The sequence below is a fragment of the Prosopis cineraria genome, unplaced genomic scaffold (genome assembly GCF_029017545.1).
Source record: "Prosopis cineraria cultivar Desert tree isolate PC_DT_omini unplaced genomic scaffold, ASM2901754v1 PC68, whole genome shotgun sequence".
In the NCBI taxonomy this organism is placed as follows: Eukaryota; Viridiplantae; Streptophyta; class Magnoliopsida; order Fabales; family Fabaceae; genus Prosopis; species Prosopis cineraria.
This window is the reverse complement of record NW_026555398.1, coordinates 50,302-76,278: the sequence shown is the minus strand read 5'-3', so window position 1 is coordinate 76,278 and position 25,977 is coordinate 50,302. Positions and strand designations below refer to the sequence as shown.

Here is a 25,977-nt window from a genome sequence, read left to right as displayed (position 1 = left end):
TGAGCTTGATTTTTTAAAAAATGATTGATTTTTGAAGGTCGACCCTTATTGGAAGGGTTTAAGGCCGGGCCTATAAGCCTATTTTATTTTTTAAATTTGTTTAAAAATAAAAAATTTAATAAAATAAATATAAATATAAATATAGAATCTTAATTAAGTTTTAAAGTAAAGATAGAAATTTTCAATCTAAATCAACCTTATCAAATCTGATTAATACAAAATTTGTATATCATAGAACACACATCATTAATCAAAATCAAAAAATAAATTTTACAAAGTAATCGTATTTAAGAAATTGATAAAAAATTTATCAATATGGTGCTAAAATAAATGATAAAAGAATCAACATCAATTATTTTAACAATAAAACACTTAAAAAATTATCAATCTTTTGGAAAATAATTTTGGAAGGTTACCCAAGCTCAAGTCTCTTTTTTTAGAGTTTATTAAGACTCAACTTAGAAGCTCAATTTTTAAAAAAATTATTAATTTTTTAAACTTAAATTTTTATTTAAACAAAGTTTTCAAACCCAATCCTTATTTTTTCTATACATAGTCAAACTAATTCTTCCATATGGTCTGCGGCGTGGTCCTGCCCTTAGTTTTGTGCATAAAGAGGCTAAAGGACGTGCTCATTTAGTCATTTTATCGAGGAGTCTCATAACTCATAAGCTCAATGTTCATTTTTTTTTCCCCCTTTGATGAATCCCACATTTCACTTTCATATTTAAAATGTTTGAAGGTAGCGGATGATGGAGTATATATGATTGTAATTAGCTCATTGGTTGGTTGTTTAATTATTAATGATTTCAGTATTATTAAAAAAAAAACATCAACAAAATTTGCATCCTCCGCTGCAAATAACTGTTTCGAACTTGCACTGATATTTTGTTAAAAAAAAAAAAAAAACTTGCACTGATATTTTTCAAACCGGCACCGATGGTTTGTCGAATCAAATCTTCTCTGGAATTAAATCCAAGTGATTAATATTCTCACTTCATCCCTTGGTTCTAACAATGGTGATGGATCCTGTACCCTGTGTATGAATCCTAGTAAGAGCCACCACTGCTTTTCCTGAAATCCCAAAACCTCGGTCTGAAATGCATGGAACGCCCACTCGATCTCTCACAGGATGCGGAATCGGCTTCGCTGGGCTCATTCGCATCTGCTGATTTATGTCTTCAAGCGCTGTTCCTCCTTCAGCCCCTCCTCGCTTCACCATCTCGAATGGGTAAGCGATTCGCTTCCTCTGACCCTCTGCATTCCACAACACACAAAAACCATACCGTAAATGAACCATTGTATGTGGAAGAAAAAAGATTGGAGAAGCAGAGAGATTGACTACTGAATTTTGGTAATGGCCCTTTTGTGTTTGAAGAAAAGTGCGTGTAATACTTGAAACTGAAGCATCGTTTTCATCTGATTTTCTAGATGCCTTTCTCCTCTGAGGATTATCTTGTGTTGAAGCTGCATGCGTATCTTTTGGTGATGATGATGATTGGCTCCTAGTGCTGAATTTTTCACTGTCTGGAATTGTGTGATCTGCAGTAGGCGGCACTGAGGTATCTAATTATCAGTCACTGAATGCGGTAATGCCAAAAAACAATACTTTTGGGCAGCGTACTGTCATTATGCTTTCTAACATAATAAGTAACAAATTGATCGGCTAATATTCAAATTCTAGGTTGACCATTTATTTCAAATAATAGACTCTACAACTCTACAACTAGGAGGTGTTTTTTAATTTTATCAAGGATTTTATTTTTGAAATAAAATATAACAGATGAACGAGTTTTTATTACTCAACATCAACATCCTCCCGTTAACTCTATAAAAGAATTCACGTGTCATGCTTCTGTTAAAAAAAAAAAATGATACCAAATGCCAAAAAATAGTATCTAAATTTTTATCTGATTAATAAGCCTTAATGCTACAGATTCTCCTGACAAAAAATCTTATTCATTCCCTAGAGCAGAGGAATAGAGAGGAGGAAGGAATAGGAATACATTGGTCCAAAATAAACAATAGAGACTATAGAGTTAAGGAAGGTAGGGATAAATTGGTCCCAAAAAACAAGAAGAAGAAAAAGGCATGGCTTACTGTCGAGGCGTTGGGTTCTTGTGGATGAACATGGTGGAAAAAGATCTATACAATGGTTTTCCAGACTATGGATTTCCTGTCATAGACAAAAACGTAATCAGAGTTTCAAGGATTTGACAGCTAGCGATTGAAGAAGGGAACATGAAACCTGTCTATAGTTATAAATTAACCTTTTGATCCTGAGACAGAGAGTAGAATGGTAAGTTTTGTTGCTTGTACCAAACACTCCAGCCTGCAATAACATCTTCAAGATACCCAGTAGATGTATCATCAGACGAAAACCAGGACTCTGCTTCAGCAACAAGATTACGAGTAGGTAAAAACAGTAAAATGTCAGTTAGAGGCATGCATGGAAACAAGTTAAAGCTAGAAAATTAGAAATCAAAGTGAAAGGGCTGCTGAAAAAAATCCATCTGTACCTAGAGATGCATCTGAATTAGTGACTTCAATCTCCAATTCCATGGAGGCAAGGCAGTGAGAACACAAGCTGTGTCGGGCATGCATTATGACATAGAAGGAAAGCCCTGTATATATGCAGGGTTGAAACTCATTTTTGAACAAATAGCTATTTTTATCTCTGTTTCACTTTATGGCATAAGGAATATTGCTGTAATGGACCCTTTCGATATTCTGATATTACCTAACTACCTAACTGACATTAATTAAAGTGTGAATATTGATTATGCAATGTGAATAGAAGTTGATTTAAATTATGGTATAGCTCTTGGCCCCAAAAAAAAAAAAAATTATGGTGTAGCTGCATTGGAGAAGGTCTTTTATTCTTTCGGGAATTGAAGACAAGCTTTTTTGTATTCTTCTCAAAAAATGCATTATTTTCCAAAGGGATGCTAGTACAAGACAAGAATGACATGATTTGATTAAAGGATAACTCGATCTGATGGTCTCTGCGAGACTCATGTCTCTTTGTCTGTGTCTCTATTTGATCACAGAGAGAGAGAGAGAGAGAGAGAAAGCTACAGAAAGAAAGACAGTGGGTTTTGTTTTATCTTTGATTTTTTTCCCCTCCTTTTTAGTTTTAAGCATTTTGTGGACATAAAATTGGGAAATTTTATACTTATAAAACCTGAAGTTTAAGCCACAAGGCAATTATTGTTTACAGTTCGTTACATGATGCTGAATAATAACAACTAACGAAAGTAGACAATGGATGGCTATTCTAAATTTAAATGAGATTTAAAGCATCATCACCTGCTTTTCTTTTTCTTTATATGTTTTTCTTCTATGTTTAGATTCAAAGCCTGAATATCTTTTCCTTAGGCGTCGTTTTTCATTTTCTATCATAGTTTTCTTTATGCACCTGTTTCTGCTAGACGAGGACAAACGAAGAAGATGCCCTGTACTTTTATCTTTTCTAGCTCATCATGCTTCAGCCTTGATTTCTGTGAGATTGCTTTACCATCTTGTTTTCTTTTTCCTAATTAAATTAGTAGCTACCCTACTAAGAAAAGTAAAAACCATTGTCTTTCATGAGCTAGCTCATATGGTAAATATCTTTTGCTTATTAAGGATTATGTTTGAGCTAACAGGATGACTGCGTATCAACTTGACTCTGATAACATGACAAATGGAAACAAAAAATAGAATGAGTAGATGAGGGAATTAATGTCAATTTAAAACTTTGGGAGACTCTACATAAATGAACAAAAAAGCACTTCATTGTTGTCTGATTGGCTATCCTTCCATTTCCTTCTTTTACTTTTACTTTTTCCTCTTTAATAATTCGGAAATAATCTAGCCAAATATTTTCAGCCGCCCTACGATTACTTTGCTACTTCAGCTTTGCCTGTGTGATACCCAGAAAGCCAGAAATTTTGTTCTAAACATGCTTGTTTTTTCTAATTTTCTTTGTGGAACGAATTCTATTAAAGCATCGCTTATGACTCATCATGAAGCGTTTATTTATTTATTCATTTTTTCTCAAACGGCATCTGAATCATTTAGATTTTGTTTAATTATTCAAACATTACAGAATGAAAATAACTTTTAACTGTAAACATTAAAAAAATAATGATACAAATGAAGTGCTTCTTTTGTTTCTGTCTAAATCACGTGTTTTTCTGTTTCTGGCAGCACAAGAGCTGGGTCCATGAAACATCATATTCTCTGCTGGTGTCTCTAGTCTGAAGTGCTAATGCGAAGGCACAGAAGGGAAACAATGCTTATGAAGTACTTTTATGGAGTATGTCGTTCTATTGAAGCTGTCAGAAATAATTATCTATCTCTAAAAATAAATTTTAAGTATATAAACTAAAAAAAATTCCCAATGACAAGAGTTTTTCTTCTTCTTTTTGCAACCAAACAGCAGACATTTAGTGAAGTTATAGTGTAAGAAAAATGAAAACTAGAAAACCAGATTCCACCAGTATCTCCTATCATTTATATAAATGGAGGTTAGAGATGCAGGTTTTTGTGATAATGAAAGCATGAAAATTTTAATCCTCAAGTTTGTCTTAATTATTGGTTTGGTTCTTGATGTTTAATTTTTATCAATAAAGCCTCTAAGGTTTCATACACAATTTCATGTTCTCATTTGATATTATCAGATTAACAATGTTATTTGCACTCTCAAGATGTTGCGATCTTTGAATTAAAGGCATGGACGAACACGGTTAACATGGCAAGCTTTGAAGGAAGAAGGAATGTGCTTCAGCGATTGAAACGAAGGAAAATCAGTCCAATTTACCAAAAGTAAGAAATGAATTCAAAATGAGTTAGAGGAATGCATGTGGACAGGTACAAAAATGATACTTGAATCAATTCCTCCAAGTCACAGACGAAGCTCAGTCCCAACAAGAAGACGCACTGTGGCACAAAAATCTGTTTGCAGTAGTGAAGCAAAATCAGGTTCACTACTGTGGGTGTGAGAGCTCCCGCCTCTTCAGCCCATCCATTAGTCCACTTTCACTCATTCAATCCTTGGTACTTGTACCATTGAAGCTCCTTTCGTGTAGGCAATATGAGACTTATTCTTTGGACACACTTGCATATAACTGCAATAAGAGCCAGCTATGATGAGTTCGTTTTCAGGAAGACTTGATGACGAAGAAAGCGAGTTTTGAGTTACTAGTGACAAGAAAATTTTATTTAGTACAAGCGGCATTCACGGTAACACTATGATAGACTAGCCATACAAGCTCTATTTTAAGCCAATGCCTTGTGGTTTTCCACAGAAAGCACACTATCTATAGCTTTAAATACTTTATTTCTTTTAAAATTGAGCTTCCAAAAAATGAATCATAAATTTTACCCCCTAACTATATGGCTATATTTGGCCAGAGGAAGATGAGATTCCCCCCAACCCCCAAGTAAATTTTTCTTCTACCTAGTTCGGCGTCCGCCTAGGATAGAGTAAATTCATTGAATCTGCTTTATTCCTTCTTGTTTATGGATTGAACTTTGAATGCAATTGGTGATTTTAATGCAATCAATGGTAAAAAGTAAAATCATTGCTACCAAATGTTTTGATTTGTCATCCGCGCTATGTCATTCCTTATATACTAATGAAAAAATGTGATTTTTTTTTAATATAATTATTTGCTTGGGTTATATTTGAATATTGTCGGTGCCAATTTCAAAGTCGTTTTCTGACCTCATTTATTTAATCAGTCATATATATATATATATATATATATATTTTACTGAGACTGAGACCAATTATCTAATCAGATAAAGCTTGCTCTGCCTGTGCAAATAGTTATACCTGCCATATGTGATTTAGTATTCAAGATCAAGAGTATAAAACTCGAATCCCTCCCTTGAAGGGAATCTCTTTGAGATGGTATTATCTGTGGATTTCTGCGTTGGAAAAGCCATCAGATTCACTGTCGCTGTAGCTGTATCGCATCAGCCCAATTTGGCTGCTGTTAGTCCCCTGTTCCCACCACCTTTAATTGTTACAATATGTTATCTTCAACAAGGAATATCTATAACAGAGTTGGCTGCTTGGATCGTATTCCACAAAAATTCTTGTTTCTAAATTCTCCATCGATATGTATTCTTCTCCTCCGAGAAGATTCCAAACCAAAAGCAGCCCGCAGAGTCGACAAACAACTCAATACAGAGAATAAATAAAGCAAAGACGAAACCAACAAGAAGATGGAAGCCCCCATTATAAAAGATACACCAAGCTCAGAAGTTGATCAGCGTCAGTGTTACAGTAAATTATTAACGTCATCGAAGATGGCAACGACACGTACCGTTGGTGTAGCTGTGGACTTCTCTCCGACGAGCAAATTAGCACTCCAATGGGCTCTCTACAATCTCATCGACAAAGGAGATCGCCTCATCCTCATCAACGTTCAGCCTCCCCACTCTGATCATACCAGCAAGCAACTCTTCCACGACACTGGTTCACGTACCTACTCTTCTTCAAAACTATATATAATAAGGCGTTGTATATCAATGACCAGTCCAGGCTTTGATCGATCTTCGTATATGGTTTTTGCAGCTTTGGTGCCTCTGGAGGAACTGAGAGAGATGAACTTGGCCAAGCAATATGGGATTCCAAGGGACGCTGAAGTGATCAATATCCTTGACACTGCCTCCAAAACCAAAGGGGTATTTATTATTTTATATATTGGTTTGCTTGCTGTGTGTTTTTAGTCAATTTAATTGAGAAGACAAGAAGCATTAGAAAGAAGGACGTAATTAAAAACCTGAAATAAGGCGGTAATTAGTTTAAAAATGATTAGAGATACAAGTGGTATTGAAGTGAGTGTTGGGGATGGAACAGGCAAAGATAGAGGCAAAGGTGTATTGGGGAGATCCAAAGGAGAAGCTGTGCAAAGCTGTTGATCAGCTTCTGCTTCAGTCTTTGGTCGTTGGCAGCAGAGGTTTTGGTCCCATTAAAAGGTACGTCCATAACACACTCTCTTCACGATTTATTAATTTTTTTATAATTTTTTATTTTAATAAATATAAATTAATACTTTAAATATGGATCATTCATATTTTAATATGACTATATATTGTTCACATCTCATCGTTCTAATAAGCATCATAATTCAAATTTTAACCGTCGTACTCTCCCGAAGATGAACTTTTTCTCCCATCTTTCAAATTATATTAGGAGAATTTTATTATTGGACTAGTGATGTGACATTGTTGTAATTCACTCCAAAACCAAGAGATTTAATTTTAAAAAAAATTGAAGGGAAATGACCATAATGTGGTTGACGGTTATCCAACTACCAGAGCTCCAGTGAAATAGAATTTAAAAAAAAATTAAAAAAAATTTTCCTTCAAATTTTTTTTCCAATTAAATCCTTTAATAGTTTTTCCCAATGTAAATTTTTAGAATTTATTGAAACTGATTTAAAATAATGTCACGTCATTGTCCTATAATGAAATTCTCCTAATTATGTTATTGATGGAAATTATTATTATTATTATTATTATTATTATTATTATTATTATTATTTATGTCATCATCAGGGTGTTGCTGGGGAGTGTGAGCAATCACGTGGTGAAGAATGCATCTTGCCCGGTTACAGTCGTCAAGGGAAGCCCATCTCCCACTTGCAGGCGCTGAAGCTTAATTATTGAATTCAATATATAATTTGTATATTCCCCTGCCGTTGGATTTCCATCTCTTATAAGTACTTTTGTCTGTTAAATTTAAATAAGGTTTTCTTTTCCTTTTATTTAATGTATAGTGTGTAAATATTTTGTGTGTGTGTATATAATGACAAAAAAAAATTGTTTTTATCTTTTTTCTTTTCTTCACATATATGTGGCTATATACATTCTTATCATGAGTTAACTTAATGAATCAAGTTCTACCTAATACATATATATTTTGTTTGATAAGTTTATGAGTAGATTAACATAATTTTATAAACTGAAAACATAAAAAGAATAAACTCAAAGAATTAACTCATGAGTTTAACTGAATTTTTATTTAATTCAAATTTATGAGTAATTTAATTCAATTTTATAACTTAAAAATGTAAAAATGATAAACTTATGGAGTCATTTTAAAAGTTTGACAATAATGTATGATTGGCTCAATTTGGGAAAAATTACATGAAAGTAGTATAGATTTTGTTATTTTACTCCCTCTAAACTCTAGTCACAAAATTCTGCAGCCTTAGAGATCTAGATTTTTTGTGGGAATTTGTAATGTTTTAACTTTAACCATTTTGAATCAACTAAATCTAAAACTCTAGCATAATTTTTATAAAAGAATATATTCCCTCTCATCTTAATTATATTCCCTTTGTAATAAAAAATAAGAAGGTTGGAAAGTATACAATGTTGTGGAAATCTCAATTAACTAGTATAAACTATTTATTTATACAAATGAATCTAATATGCCTATACAAAAATTCATATACAAAAGATAGAGATTAATAAAACTTTTAATCTGCTGGCAAAAAAAAAAAAGAAACTGTTAATATAAAAAAAATACTTCAGTTATCAATTGAGCCTTTCAAAGATTAAGGCACAATTTCTTACATTGAGGGTATTTTAGTCACATAAAAATATTTTTAACTACAAAAACGACCATAGTCCCAAAATTCAATTTTAACATTTTGTGGTCCTGAATAGTTATTTTTCATTTTTACATGTCCTTATCTGTGATGTTCTCATGTGTTTGTGTGTATATATATACATGAAGTCATTGTTAATCCTCTTTGTAAACAGATATGGACATCAACATAGATATATCTTTTTCATTAAAAATTATTTAAAAATTATATTTAATTTAGATGATTTTATAATTTTAAAGTCATTAAAAATATAAAGACAAAGGGGCTTTGAGGTTTTTAAGTTTAGGAATATAAGCCCACAAAAAAAAATTCTTGAGAACTAAAATCACTAGCTAGGCTGGGGGAATTAAGTAAATAAAAAATAAGAAATATCATATCTCAACAGCTTCAATAAAATTAGGAGTTCATCGACTCACGGAAGCTCATCCTCAGCATCAATTGATTCCTTCATGATGGTACCTATGGGCTGGCATTGCCCAGAATCTACTATACTTAATGGGCCTGTTGTTCGGTTCTTGTTATCTTCTTTATAATCTTTTAACCAAAAAAAAAAAGGGTTGAAGTGAAGCTCACTGGTGGAAGCTGGAAGGTCCTTTTCAATGTCCCTTCGTAATTAAAACCAGATAAGGGGAGGTCGAAGAGAATAAAATGGTGTGAAAGTCCTAATTAACAAGTATGAACTATGATACAGATAAATCTAAGCATATGCCTTTATTTATATATATATATATATATATTGAATTACAAACTGATAAGGCAAAAGGCTAAAGGTTGAAAAAGGAACAAGAGGGTAATTATCCCACATCATTGAAACTGAATCTAAGATCGTAGTCTATGATGGCTAAACAATAAAGGGATGGTTCCATCACAGTGCATTGCGTGCAAGCCAATTTGTAAAGGTCATTGATTCCCTAAACAAGTGATCATAAGAAACTTCCTAATATTGAGTCAGTATTTTCTTAATATCGTTAGCAATACTAAGAGCCGGGTGAGTGATCCTAAATCTTTTGAATATTCTCTATGGCTTCCATTGAATCAACAAATAAATTAACTTTCGTGAAGCCAATACTCCTACAAAGATTTAAAACCTTCCCTAATACTTAACATTTTTGCAATAGTACAAGGAAAGTAACCCAACTTCAACATGAATCCGCCTCTTCGGCTACCATCCTCATCAAGTATAAGTCTACCATAAGCAGCTTCCCCATCTTGGGATTATATCTAACCCAACTTGGATAAGTTTAAAAAAAAAAAAAAAAAGAGATCAGGAAACTTTTACTCCCTTAAGTTTTTTTTTATCAATTTTATTTCTCAAGTTTAATTTTTATCAATTTATTTCTTTAAATTTGTCTTATTTATTGATTTGATTTTTATTATTTAAAGAGAAAGTAACACTATTAAAATTTACTAACATGAAAAATGGAATATTTGATAATAACTGTGTAAAATAATAAAAAGAAGTATAGGTTAAAAAAAAAAGACTCAGAAATTTTTAGAAACAAAAAAATGGAGCACAGTGGATTAGATTCATAAAAATTAAACTGATTTGAAGGATAATTTATTTTTGTTTAGCAATGTGTACAAACAAAGTCATTAATATACTTTATATATTATATTAATTTGAGAGTTAATTTATATTTTAAAACTTATAGAACTAATAAGATAATTTAAGAGATGATAAGGATCAAATTAATAAAAATTAAACTTAAATAACTAAATTAATAATTGAGACAAACATAAAGAATTAAAAGTTTTGAGACTAACAGAGGGAATTAAAAGTTTTGAGACAAACATAGGGAACTAAAAGTTCATTATTCCCAAAAGATAATATTGATAAACTCAACACACACACGCACGCAAACGCATACTATTTTAGGATAAGGGTAAATTGGCGTCTAAACTAAAAGTTTAAAAATATTTGAAATTCTAAATTTATTGCAGACAAGAACTCAAAAAATTACAGAAATAATCAAGAAAATTTTATTACTCATTTTTTGTAATTTTTTAATTTTTTTTCTATTATTTTTTGCTCAAATAATAGTTAAAGTTAACTTTTATTAATAGTATAGTTATATTATATTGTTTTCAAAAGTTGAATGAAAACATTACATATTTAATGAGTTTAGGATATCAGATGCTCTTGAATCTATAATTTAAATGTCAATTTGCTCTTTTATCCATTTATTAGAAAATTTGATTTCCTTGAGAAGACTTTCAAAGATTTAAATTCATCAGATTTTCTCCTATACTCTTAAATTTTTTTTAAAAAAGTTATATATTATTTTAAGAAATTAATTTTAAGATTTGAAAATTGAGATTTGTTTTTTTTATTCTAATTTACTCTAGCAATCATTTTTTCATGTGTATGTAAATAATGAATCTCACATTTCTTTCCAGAAATATATAGCAAATTGTTGTGGCATGTAAAATATATCTTTTAATTTTACAATACCTATATGAAGAAACATCTATCATATTACAGAAGTAAGCCAATACAATTAATCAAATCTATAATCAATCTAAGAAGATTGCTTGATCAGAAGCATTTTAAAAATAAGTGTTCATGTCGTTCTTCCTCTATCTCACAGAAAGCGCATGTATTGTCAATCACTTACTTCTGAGTTTTCTTTTTTTTTTTTTAAATACTCCTTCCATATCTATATATAAAATATTTTTAATTAAATTTTGTATGATAAAAGTTGGCTATTTAGTTAAAATTGCATAAAATCACAATGATTTTTCAATTTTATCCTTAATAGTGTCACACTTAATATTATGATAATGATGAGTAAAGCAAATAATTAATATTTTTTTTATTTTTTAAGATGAAGGCAAAATTATCTAATTTATTAAAAGTATCAAAAACACCTTTTATATATATAGGGATGAAGAGGTATTTTTTTGCAAGTAATCTCCCCTTCAAGGCTAGCCAAATGTTAGGTGTTTGGGTACATTGAATTTGCCCCATGCAATTTTTGTCCACTTAGCTATGACTTTATTTCCCATTAGCCATTTATATCCAGATTTCACAATATAGTTTCCATGGTTGTTTTTTTTTTTTTAGACTATTTACCTCCTTTAAATCCTGCTTTCATTTCTTTTCTATTCGAGCGTAAAAATAATTACGCTTAAATCACATGAATGAGTGTTCTTCGGTTTACATGGCAAAAAACTTGAAAAAAATAAGCTACTACTCTATTTGGTATACATAATCATTTTTAAACATATCTCCACCGTTAATAACATTGTTAATGGACATAAGCATGTGGAGGACGGATTTTCTAGTAAAAAAATTATAAAGACTAACAATGTGAATGTTGTCCAAAAAGATGTAAATGTTGTCGAGTATAACAATGTGTTGAAAATTCTTAAAATGAAAGGACTCATGTAAAATTTGCTATAAATTTTGAAGATTAAAAGATTAACTTTTCCCTATATATGTGTTTGTGTGTGTGTGTGTATATATATTCATTCATTTTTCCTATACATTGCATCATCGTCACTCTTGCCCTTTGAAACATTTTAGTATGCTCAAATACAAAGAACTCCAATGATGCATCATATACAATTGTCAATCATTTCCTTTTCTCTCAAGAGGTGGAAAAAGAAATCTATATCAAGCTTGAATGTTAAAGTAAACTGTATAAGTTTCATCTCTGAAGGAGTATAATGGCTCCGAAACAAAATTCCTCTTTGCCCCTTTAGCCACAAAACTGATGGGATCATATTGGCTTAGTCCTTCTATTATCGTAAAGCTTGCAGCTTGATTAAAATTAGCATCAGAACCAGACTTGCATCTTAGCTTCACACTAGCACCAGAACCAGTACTGCACAAAAAGCAACCTTCATTGCCTTTGGATTCTAAGGATACAGTTCCGATTTGCCTATCCAATCCTGCTACCACATTGAAAACACTAGAGACCCCACCATTAGAAGAATCTGTAATCACGAGACCATTCTCTATTCCTTGGAACATTAGGAGTTTTCCAGGAAGATCATATGGTTCCAACATCACTGATTTACCGACAACATCTCTCACTGCTGAAAACTGTGAGATGGGTTCACTTGAAATAAGTCTAAAAGTTGCATGAGGGGCTGATTCTGTGCCAGGTCCTGGTAATTTTTGCATTGTGAGAGATTGGTTTGAGTTTGTTAAAACAAAAGTTGAGCCTGAAATAGCTTGGGAAAGTGTTGCTAGTTGATTGTTGTAAGTAGCAGGGATTGGAGTAATCCAGTTAGCACTAGATGCATTTGACCTAACTTTAATGTCCCAATCACCGGAGGTGTGGCCAACAAGAAGATGGGGACCATAAAGAATTGCTAGAACAGAAGCATATACCGATCTATCATCTGATCAATTGAATTCAATTCAAAACACAATATCAATAATGGGAAATTTTTTTCCCTCCTTTTAAGCAATGGAAGTGAAAACAAAAAATTGATTTCTACCTTTTATAGCCTCTGTTCTGATAGCAAGAGGAAATTGAAGAGTTAGCTTGTCAATGGCACTCCATTTTCTTGTGATTGACAAAAAGTTTCCTACATGTCCACAAAAAAGAGTTATATTTGTCATGTTATATATTCATTAGAACTTCTTATCCTCCTAGAATGAAAGAAATAGTTGCATTTAAATCAAACAATCTTGTCATTTTTTTAACAAGAGGGATTAAAAACATTTTCATTGGGGAAACTAAGGGTTAGACCAAATTGCTATACAATTGAGGTGAAACACCATTATTAAAAAAAAAAAAAAGTTAAAGTACCGGGAAATGGTAAAGATAAAGTTTGATCATGTAGTATAGCCTTGGCACTATCTAAACTTGTCCATGTCGGTATTCTAATGTTCAACGTCGATGAAGAGCCAGTTTCCTGCCAAAGTAAAAATTGCAAGTATTGATTAAAACTGTAGAACCTTTCGTTTTGAGGATTGAATCACTTAGTGAACAATGGATATGGAGGAAAGGGATCAAACTTGGACCAAATTAAGCATCATGATAATTCCAAGGCTAAAGTTATGGGAGAAGAATTTCAGTGAATGTTGTAATTACCGTAGTAGGAGAAAATGTGAAGGTCACTCTTAGGTAAGGATCCCCTGAAGTAGTAGGAGACACGGTTTGATTAACCATCAGACCCACAGACTTCCAATCAAAAGAGCTTGATATGTATTGGATAATGTAAAGAGTAGGGCTCCCTTCTTGCTCAAAATAAATAGAATCCCCTAACTTTGAGAATGATTCAATACCTGAAGAAAACAAAGATAGTGCAAAACATAAGAGTATGCATGTTTGAGCGGTGAAGGATATATTGTAGTTTGATACAATTTGAATTATTTGACGAAGCAAATATATGAATACCAGTTCCATAGCAACACCAAAAAGAGTCAAACTTTGTTCCCCAACTGTGTTCAGATTTAGCCTTTGAAACCCCACGGCCTAATGGGAGCATGTAAATCATCACTCCTGGATCCATGCCTCTTTGAATACTCAATACACCATTTGTTAAGGCACGCTCGTAATAATCTGTATATGTTACTTCCTTGGTCCATATAAATAGATGCCTTGAAACCTAAGTAATTATTAACTCTTGTTAACTTCTCATTGCTGATATTATGGAAAAACTGTACAACTTAAAAACATGAGCTAAAGTTTTTCTCTAAAAATATTTCCTCCTAGAAAGCATTCCATCCAGAGCTATTAAAAACATATGCATGATAGGTTGTACCTTCAACATATTATAAGTTGCACATGATTCTTCAGTTTCTACCGTGTTCAAGATATCATCTGCTATTCTCTTTGGATCATGCCTATGAAAAAGACATCAATGAATTGTTATAACAAGAAGGAATATAATTGAAGTTTATTTGGAAAAAAGTCAAAATATATTTAATTAACAAGGTCACATTACCACCACTCTGAAACTGATGTGCCCCCGGTTGCATAACTGTGAGAAGAGTTAATAAGGTCCATAAAGAATGTTCTGATTTCCTATCATAAAAAAATATATTTGTAGAGCTCATTAGAAACTAATTAATAGGTTTTCAATGTTTTTTATGATGAATTATAGTAGATAATTGAGAAGAAAATGTCAAATTAAATCTGTGAATAACGTTATTAAATTAAAAAAGCACCTAGGCCAGCAAAGGCTAAACATGGCTCCTTTTAAATTTAGTAATATAATATGCATTTAGAAGTTTACCTTATAAATTGGATCACCAGTGACCTCATATCGCATTTGAGATCCAACAACAATTGGTATATGAGTATTAGCATGCAAGTTTGCGATATCATCGGCCTAAGTGGGATGAGAATTTTAAAAACTCTTAGCTTGTAAGAGAATTAAATAAGTCATTGGATGATTAGGTCTTGATATGGTGTAGGGCCACAAATTCAGTTCAAATTTGCACAAATGATATAATAAATGAATATAAATATTACCTGCACAGCAAGCAATCCTAGAAAGCATGGCTTGTCAAAAAGGTGAGCTAACAATAGGTGCTTTGGATCTCCCTGTATAGGTTAACAAGACAAGCATAGTTATAGATTTTGTGTGTTTCTGAATTAAAAAATTTTCAACTAAAGTTAAAAATGAACTAAGGTTAAGAAAAAAGTTTGTAATTATAATGTGATTTATATCTAGATATCTTTTTTAAAAAGTCAGTTGAACAAATTAAAATTTATTTGGATAATTTGATTTAAAAACCAGTTAAGATGTCTAATGGCAAAAATGAACATAAGTTTTCTTGTATATATTTTAATGAAAAATATTAAAGTTTAAGTTATAATTTTAAACAAGGAGTTCTGTGAATACCGTATTTTGTCCGGGTAATTTTTTAAATTAAATAATAAATAATCAAAAAATATAAAAATGTAAAAATGAAATTTAATCCTTTTTAGGATTATATTTTTTAAAAAAATTTAATTAATAGGGTTTAATTTTATTTTAAATAACCTTTTGTTGGTTAGGATTTTATTTCTCTTAGTTCATTAAAATAATCAAAAAATATAAAAATACAAAAAATGAAATTTAGTCCCTTTTTATGATTATATTTTCAAAAAAAATAATGATAATTTAACAAAATAAAAAAAAAAAGAAAGGTTAAATCTTGAAAAAGAAAATCTCTCCTAAATTATTCCAATCATTCAAGAATATTGAGAGTATACTTTTGAAAGTTAACTTTTCTCTCCTCAAATCTTTTTTTTTCATTTAAATACATATTATATATATATATATATATATATGTATGTATGTATGTATGTATGTATGTATGTATGTATGTATGTATGTATGTATGTATTAATCAGAATTATTAATAAAAAAAGAAAGTTGGACAAAACGCTGATAGAATCAGTGTTTCATCACAGCTTAACTGGGCAGTCATGCATGCACACGAGAGAAGCAAAAACCTGCAGAAGCACACACACGCAACACAGAAAGGAGAACACACATGCACGTATACTTTCGGCCATGCAGCAGTACACACGCAGAAGCACAGACTAGAGAGAAGCAAGAACGAAACAAAAGAAAAGGGAAGAGGAGAGAAAGCCGAAAAGATCAACCTCACGTGCACGTAAACATGTGAACAAAAACCAGAGTCACAAAGGCAAAATGAAATGCAGAACAAAAACAAACAGAGCTAGACGTGCACGAAGACAACAGACAGAACAGCAAAGAAAGTAGACAAAACAGCAGAGAAAAAGTGAGAAAAAATAGAGCAGAAAGGTGACACGCTTAAAGAGCTACACGCAAGCTCTAAAAAAAAACCTTTTCTACTTTAAAAAGAAAACTAAGAACACATAAGAGGGACGGATCTGAAAAACCAAGAAAAAAAACTAGAACTGGAGAGAGAAAACTAAACAGAAAAAAGAATAAAAAACAGAGCATAAAAGATGAAGAGGGAGCAGTGATGAGAAGACAGGAAACTGGATGAGAAACAGAGGGAAGAACCGAGAAGGAGACAGAGAAAAAAGACAGAGCATAGAAGATAGATCTGAGACAGAGAAAGAAAGAGCATAAGGATAATGATCGTGTCCAAGAATTGTGGGGAAACAAGTTTGCCTAAAAATTTCCAAAACCTATTGACTTACTTTGGCCTTCATCACCCTTCTTCTCCCTTGATGCCAAGTGGGCAACTACAAAACAAAAACTTATTTCTTCAATCAATATGCTAACTGCGACGGAACTTCTGTTTCCCAAATAGCCCATTATGCCACATGCTATTGAACAAAACTGTCACATTTAAGATGCAACACTTATTGAGCAACTCCTATCTCATCCACACACTAATGAATACTCCAACCATCTTCATACTTCCCAGCAAGGAGTACTTATTGTCTTCTTTCGGTTTGACATTTTGAGTCTCCTATTCTGCCATTCTGTGTGTTCCTGCGTGGCTACTATAACTCCTCTTTCCAGAGATGCTGTTCTCTTCATGGATGTAGCTTTTACTTGATGATGACTTTAGCATGGGTGTTAACCATGGACATCCATACATATCGTTCAAAGTTCTTCCTTTAAGCAGGTTTCGAGTTGTTGCCACTGTTGGGTCTTCTACTCCTATCACGGCCAAATGTGTTCAACGCATTCTTGAGATTCAACCACTCATCTAAATCTGCGGCTAAGCTTCCCACTGGAGATCTTCCTACAACATTCCAAGCACTTACCAAGATTCTAAAATGGGCAAAAAACTAAAAAACTTGGGAAACGTTCGAGATCTCAATTTTTGGTTCTCCTCATCCATTACTCTAGTCATGTGGTCCAGTCCATTCAGGTCACACCAATAATGAGTGGCAAGGCAACTAGCAAATTGCTAGAGTTGTGTCAAACTAAGGACGTGTCTGATGTGGTGTAGGCCATCCCAAAAACCATGTTCTAGAACACTAAACTCGAAAGCAACCTTCCATGTTCAATCCCATATGAACTTTCACTTCTGGAGCGGTCGGACATGGAAGATGAATAATATGAATCAGAAGAGCGGTGGTGCCTACGACATTGCTTGAAGTGGGATTTACTCATCTTTTTGGACCTTTAGGGCTTCTTTATCTCGGTCCCGGTAATTTGAGTATGCTCTTTCTTGTTCAAAAATTTTGTACTTCTTTTACAATTTCATATGCCTACTTCATTCATTCAAATGATCACATTATTTTGAAAAAATTAAGAGTATGCATATATATAATATGGGACTACTGTTTATTCACAAATAATTTTAAGACATCAACTTCATTTTGATTTTCATGGGAAATAAATTAGGTAATTAATGGTGGAGATGGTATGTGGATCTTGTTAATTTTAATTTTTGGATGCTATTACTGTGACTATCATTATTTCCTTTCGAAAGCCATATCTGAGCATTAGACTAATGTATAAAAAGAAAAAGATATTTATATACATATACATATGTACATGTGTGTGTGCGCATTTATGGTTTATTTATAGTGTGAGATTTCAAGAGTCTCCACAAGCGTTTAAATTTAAAATGATTTCATACTGTGTAAATCAATAAGATTTTGCAGGTACGAGAATCAATCTTATAATAAATATTTAAGTTTTATGTGAGATTTTAAGAATCTTCATAGAGACTTAAATTAATCACATCATCGTGTAGGATAATAAATCATCGCAGATATTGTAACATCCCAATTTAAATTTTAATAGTTAATTTAGGTTAATAAAAATAAAAAAATATATTTAGAGGTAAGCAAATTAGTAGGAGATTATTATTAAATCTAACTTAGGATATAATTATAAAAAAAAAAATATATAATTAATTAATTAAAAAAATTAATTAAATTATTATTATTATTATTAAAAAAATAAGAAAAGGTATGAGAAAGAGGAAGGAAAGAAAGAAGAAAAAGAGACCAGCTTTCGCCGCATCCGCATGCAATGATCATACATATAAAATAATAATAATAATAAAAAGAGAAGGAGAAATGGAGCTTTCGGTGTAAATGCGATGCACATAAATATATAAAAAGAAGGAAAGGAAAGCAAAAAGGAAATGTGAGACCCACATGTTTTTTTAAAAAAAACAACAAATGTCCTGTTCCCTTTCATTTTCCTTCTCTTCTCACTTCTCTTCCGCGCACAAACAGAGCAAGCGACTGTGAGGAAGTTCATCGACGCAGCGTGTTTAAGTTTTAAAGGTGAGACTTCCTAATAGGATAATTAGGGTGAGATTTCAAGCTCTTTAAGATTAAATAAGTGTTTTGAAAATTTTTCTTATTCATCTAGCTCCTTTAGTTTCTGATTTTGTGATGGTGAAAAATTTAAGATTTGAAAGAGGAATGAATTTATGTTAAATAAATATAGTTTTTGAGGTTGTTAGTAGTATAATAAATGTTCTAGAGTATAAATTTATTGATGATCTTTGAATTTATGGCTTATGGATCAAATCATAGACTAAATTTTTTTTATTTGAAAATATATGTTGATTTATTGAGGTTTAGATGATTATTTGGGATGAGAAATGAATTATTATGGCTATAGGATTATGATTATAAGCTAGAGACTCAATTTTTAATTTTTTGATATTTTAGGTGCGAATTTATAAAATAAAAAGAAAATTTTGATAATAAAATTAGTTTAGAAGTTGATTTTTAGATTATTAATGTTTATTGATAATTAAAAGAGGAGTTAAAAATTTTACTTAATAGTATTAAGTTTAGATTTGTATTAAGATTAAGATTAGGAGTTATGTTATATTTTTAATTCTATTATTAGAATTATTTTATTAGTTTCAAAATTGAAACTAATATTTATAAATAATATGTTATTTGTAGATTGTATTATTGGTGAAGATTGTGGTGGGAGAGGAATTGTAAGGAATAATTTATTGAAAAAGTCACAAGGTAACCAGGCTTTTAATTTGTGATTAGTGTTACTTCATGTTAATTGGGTGATTATTGAAAAAATTATGAATTTTGTAATATTGTATAATTGTGCAATATTATTATGAATTTGTTTGATTATTGTGGAAGGTGTTGGGAGACTTGCTATTGTTGTTGTATTTATGTGCCGCGTGATACGCCCCTATTGGAACTCAATAGGTGGCTTGTAAGGGCTCGGGCTAATCTACCTTTGACCAGGTAGTTTAGCACCGAGTGAGAGCTACGGCTTGAGGTTAATGGAGGGATATAAGAATGGTTATTTGTGTATATTGTAATATTTCTTATATTTGTTAGAATTATATTATTTTTAATTCTCACTTAATAAGCACACTTAACTGTTTGTATATACTATCATAAATTAGCTATGATTACTGGGACTTTTGAGTCTCATTATGTGGTTAACAATTTTCAAGAGAAGAGCCACGAGTGACACGTGGAGGAGTCCCAGAGGCTTAGTGGCATAGATCCACTGTCTCTTTTGGGTATTTGATTTATGATTTATAATGTGTTATATTGCCAATATTAGGGCTTTTTGTTTATTGACAATTATATGAATATATAAATGTAATCATACCTTTCAAACTATTTCTATTTTTGGTATACTTTAGATGACTGTAATTTTAATATTTGATTTACTTTGGATTGGTTAAAATGGCATGATTATGAGGCTAAATAACTGGCTTGTGTTGAAAATTAACTAAATTGTTTAATTTACTTGTTGGGAGTATAAGGATGAATAAATGTGATTTAGCTTAATGGCATGTGGGAGGTAAAAATTTATCTGAAATGTTATATTGTGTGAGTTGAAGCCAATTATAAAATATTTTATATTGAAATTATTGATATAAAAATGTGTTGAGTGGCTGTAACCCAACTATGATTGAGTTAAATTATTTAAAAAAAATTTGGTGTGTTACAGATATCGTGATTCACAATTTGTATGGTAAACAAATAAACAAATTTTTGTAACTAAAATAATAAATAATTTTACTTGAATTAATAAATTTAAACTATAATTATATTTATCAACTATGTCTTTTGGTCATGTGAGATTTTTAAAACTCCGTAGACATTTAAGATAATCGTACTACCGCGTGAGTCAATAAGGCTTCACAGGTATACCGATTAAGATTTCTATATTAACAAATATGTGTTATATAATTACACATTAAAATATATTCAAAATAAATATTATTTAATCCTTTTATCGTGTGAGATTTTGAATTTCTGCAGATATTCAGGATAATCTTGTGTCGTGTAAATCAATAAGGTTTCACAGATATGAGAGCAAAACTTATATGTTTATATGGGTTCTAAAGGCCCACCATTAAAATTAACTCTCTTTTTATAATCCAAATTAATAATTTATTTAAGTCTCATATGAGATTTTAAAAATTTTCGTAGAGACTTAAATTAATAACATCATCGTGTGGGATAATAAGTCCTCGCAAATATAGTGATTCTCAATTTTTATAATAAATAAATAATTTTTGCAAATAATCATATAACACAATTTAGAAAATTAATTAATCAAATTAATGTATTTAAAATGTAATCATATTCACCGATTATATCTTTTAGTCATGTAAGATTTTTGAATCTCCGTAGACTTATAAGATAATTGTATTATCGTATGAGTCAATAAAACTCTGCAGATATAACGATTAAGTTTTTAAAATATGTATAAATTACATATTAATATAATCACATTAAAAATGTATTGAAATTTAATTTCTTTATTGTATGAGATTTTAGAATCTCTGCAGATATTTAGGATAATTATATTACCGTATAAGTCAATAAGGCTATCTAGGTATGATGATTAAAATTCTTTAAAACATGTATCTACATGCTAAAAAATTATTATCAACACTTAAAAATGTACATAAGAATATAAATAAATAAATAAAATTACCAAACTCTTTTATCATGTGGGATTTCAGAATTTCTATAGATATTTAGAGCAATTATATTATCGTATGAACCAATAAAGTTCTGCAGATACTGCGATTAAATTCCCAATCACAAAATATAAAAAAATAATTTTAAACCATTTTATTTTCTTTAACTCAAAATTCAAAAATTGAGAAAATAATTAAAATTAAATTACTTGAAATTTAAAACACACATATCAAAATTTTAAAAATTATTTTATTTGCAAAATGGTGAGTTATTTTTAATTAATTTCTCTTTAAAAAAATATTTTCACCAACAAACTTATAAACCCGAACTACGTGGACTTTGATTCTTATCACAGGGTACGTAGGCCTCAGAGTTAGATTCTGAGTCAAATCCGTCCTCCCTCGTAAATAAATAAATATTTCTCACCTAATTCTTATCATTTTTATCAAACACATAAATATAAAAGGGATAATTAAAATAATTATAAAACCATATTAATAGAGCACAATAAATTTCAGATAATCGTTCTGACGAATGGGTGTTGTGGGGTGCCTAACACCTTCTTCATACTCAACCAACTCCTGAACCCATTCTTTGATTTCGCAGACCACCCTTATCCTCCCTTTAATCGGTTTCCCAAGATTTACCTCAAAATCTTAGTGGCGACCCCTCGTTCCGTCTGGTTTCTGCCGCGAAGGCCGAGATCTCTGTTCACACGCCGTCCGCGTTGCATTTTTCCGGGTGCGACAAGTTCTTATATAATTTATTGTTTGTAAATTATAAAACTCTAAAGTAAATTGACAAATTACAAAATATTAAATTTTAAAAAAACTAAAATAACCCTCTGTACAAGAAGTAAAAAAGTCATTCTAGATCCAACAGTTCGAGTCTGGAAATATCCAAAAAATAAAATAAAAAAAGAAAGAAAACAACTGAAATAAAAACCTAATAAAGAGTTTATTAAGTTAAAAAATCCAGATGGTAGAGGCCAAAATTATTCTAAGAGTGTGAATGTCAACAGAAGTGGACAAGGGACATGATCCTAATTAACAAATGATAGAAAAATGTAAATAGCATTACACGCTATCAAGATGTGTCTAATGCAATGTTGGAAGTAAGAATCATTAGCTTTTGATCTAATTAAGTGCCCGTTTGGTTAGACAAAATAATCAATTATTTTACTATTAAAATCAATTAATCAAAAATATATCTAAACATGTAAAAATTATGTAATCAATTTTATTGGTTAAAATTAATTTTTTTTTCATAAACTGACAATTGGAGCATCTGCGATAATCTATCAAAAAGCATTGGAGAAAATTACAAACAAAGACCCAGGAAAAAATTATAAAAACATCCCAAAATTTAATAAAAATAAAATCAATAATATATTTTACTTCTTAAATAAAATGTAACAACTTTAATACTATTAGATACAAATTTATTAATAATTTAATTTTAAAAGCAATGTACTTTATGGTAATTTAAACAGTTAAAATTGATTCTAAAAAAATTATCCAAACATTTTTAGTTATGTTAAAATCAATTTTAGAAAAACAACATCCAAACGGATTGTGTTCTAATATAATTAATTATAATTAAAATCTACCACTTAGTTAATTATTTTCATAATCTATTATGTCCAACTGAAATCCAAACGGACCTTAAGGTCCTGAGATAAAAGCTCTTCTAAAAAAAATTTAAACCAAACAAAACATAAAGAGCTTTTCAAATCAGTTAGAATCCTTCAAACCTTAGTTGATTGGCTATTATGAGTTATAATTATTATTTTTTGTATTTTATGGCAATTATTTTTTATATCTAAGTGGCTTTATTGAGTTTAACAAAGGCATTTATGACTAAAGAATGCCTTGGATTGAAAAAATTCAATTTATGGCATGGTCCCACCTGAGATATCTTAATAAATTACACTCGCTCCATCCTTTAATATGGATCCTCATTTATAGCTCTTTTTTTTTTTTTTTTGTCTATAAATAAAAGTTCCAATACAAATTTCCAAGCGTAATTAACGCATGTTTCCAAAAATACCCTTTTTGGAAAATCTAAATTACCCATCCCACCTACCATTGATATTTAAAAATGCAATCTTTCTCGTGATGACACTTAATTGAGAGTAGAGCTGTCAATTAGGGCCGGCCCTTGAAGGGTCAGGGCCTAAACGGGCTGGCCCTAATAAGCCCGATTACATGTCAGGGTTCCATTTTTTAAGGCCCGGCCCTAGCCCTCAGGGCCTCGGCCCTATTTTTTTAAAATTATTTTTTCAATTAAAAATTATAAAATATATATTTATAATTATAAAAAAAGTTATTATTCATAAAATTAAGTTTAAGAAAATAAATTTAAATTAATTTACACCACAACAATAAAGAAAACTAAAATATTTAGGTCTAATATCAAATAGCAACATCAAAGTGAATACCAATAAAAATTAAACTTAACTAATATTATCATAATAAATAAATAAGGGATGAATGAATGCATTTAATATGTTCATTTCTTTGAATTATGTATTTAATCTTTTATTTTTTTATATTATAATTTTAAAAAAAAATTATAAACGAGCCTAAAAGGGCCGGCCCTTTTATTTTCGGGCCTAAGCCCTTTTAGGCCCGATTTACATTTTTAAAGATAAAATGAAAGCCCGGCCCTCAATTTTTTCGGGCCTAAAAGGGCCAGCCCTACGGGCTTGGCCCTAATTGACGGCTCTAATTGAGAGTAAGAATGGAAAGAAAAAACTAACTTTTACATATCGCATATATTTTAGTTTTTCATTGGTTTGTGTATTTTTCAAATTTGGAACTTATATTAAGGAATGGAGGAAGTACCAAAATCAAGAATATAAGAAAATCATCATGCATGAAAAATTAATAAAACTACTAGACTAATTAACCTACCGTTATGCTATATAAATTTTAAAGGACATCGTTCATTCCTCCAACTTCCTCATTCAATGATCGGTAGTGTCTATTGATAGTGTATTTTGTAATCACATTTTGCACTCGATTGTAAAAGTACTCAACCATCCATGTTAGCATTTTTAGAGCACGAGGATCTCCAGCTATAGTGTGTTGATCTAACAGGCCGGCCATAATCTGTCAAAGTTAATCAACTTAGTTCAAACCCACAATATTCACCCAACACTGTGTAGTTGCATTGTCAAAAACTAGTTCCCAATTAATGTACCTTGTGAATGGTTTAATCGGGAGCCCACACAAATTGAAGAGCTTCAAAGCGATCGAAGAATTCAGATGGAAATGCAGAGAGATATCCTGTGCCTAGTTTTTGTTGACAAGCAAAAAGGCCAGCAACTAGAGCTGACATTTTCTGTTTCAGAGTATCATTATGTGTGCTAGCCCACATCCTAGCCGATGCACTCAAGTAATGCCCTTCAAAATGTGAAAAGTGAAACAGTTATGTGTTAATTATGAAAAGTAAAGCTTTGTGATAGATCTTCCAAGCCATTGTACTTCACTAGATTTTGGTACGAAATATATTGGTAGATTCAATGCCACATTTTGACACAAAATCTTGAGAGTTTTTGATGATTTTTTCTATTTACTTGTATATCTCCAATTAAATCACACTCACACCCCGAACAAAGTGTGTATGAGTAGACATTATATGATACAGGAGTTAAGATGATAAATAAAAGGAACTCACCAACAAAATGGCCTCGAAGCTCTAAATCAGGGCTAGTCCCAGCCTCCATAAGGCTTGCCAAGAGTGGGCAAACCAGCAGTTTTTCTGAAGTTCCAAAGCATGCTGTCAACATCTAACATTAACAAATACTCCAAATTTGTAAGTTGTGCTCGAGCATGGATTGAGTCTGGACTCAATCTCACATCATGCAAAGACACCTCTCTGAGAAAACCTTGAGGTGCGTTCAACAGACCCCTATTCTTAATTTGTCTAATACATCACGGCCCAATCATGCTGATCTTTTTCTTCTTTCAGTAACTTCCTGGGCAGCAAACCTTCCCAGACAGAGTCATCCGTTGGAGTGAGATGATAATGTGACATGACCTCTTGCTTCCATGTTTGGTTTGTGGATGTTAATGACTGGGCACGCAAGGTATGGGATTGGGTAATGGTGTTGGTACATTCTTTTAAACCAGTGACAGCAAAAGGACTCAGCACCAGCACAACAATGGCGTAAAAAGTGATGCCAACAATTAATGGGCCTGTCAAGAACACGCACGTGGTGATCATTGGCTCAAACAAAAAAATTAAAGAGAGAAAGGAATATAAAAGCAAGAAGAATTACTTGAAGAAGGTGAAGGCATGTTAACGGACTTAACAGTTGGATACATCTTCTGCTGCCTTCAAATTCTCCTTCGCAATACCAATACCAAATACTTGTGAGAGACGAATGTGAGACTAGGGCATATATATAATGAGAAAATGGCATAGAAGAATGAAGGAGAAGAATTAATGGAGGGAGGAGATTTAAACAAAACAGAAATAGGATAAATTTTAAACCAAATAGAAAAGTTGAGGTAATGAATACACAGATAAAAACCACCACCCCTCCTTTTTTTGGGCAATGCTGACTCATC

General features: G+C 31.3%; 1 protein-coding gene and 2 pseudogenes across 1 annotated transcript; 1 reads left to right on the top strand and 2 right to left on the bottom strand.

Annotated features, from left to right (window-relative positions):
* Positions 1-721: 721 nt before the first annotated feature.
* LOC129295213 (uncharacterized) lies at positions 722-2,590 on the bottom strand (annotated as a pseudogene).
* A 3,294-nt stretch (positions 2,591-5,884) lies between these two features.
* LOC129295214 (universal stress protein PHOS32-like) lies at positions 5,885-7,757 on the top strand. Its single transcript, XM_054933694.1, has 4 exons — positions 5,885-6,475; positions 6,569-6,678; positions 6,854-6,972; positions 7,555-7,757. Exons 1-4 carry the CDS (start codon positions 6,217-6,219, stop codon positions 7,649-7,651), a joined length of 585 nt encoding a protein of 194 aa, XP_054789669.1. The 5' UTR covers positions 5,885-6,216; the 3' UTR covers positions 7,652-7,757.
* Positions 7,758-12,228: 4,471 nt separating this feature from the next.
* LOC129295210 (uncharacterized) lies at positions 12,229-25,630 on the bottom strand (annotated as a pseudogene).
* Positions 25,631-25,977: the final 347 nt, after the last annotated feature.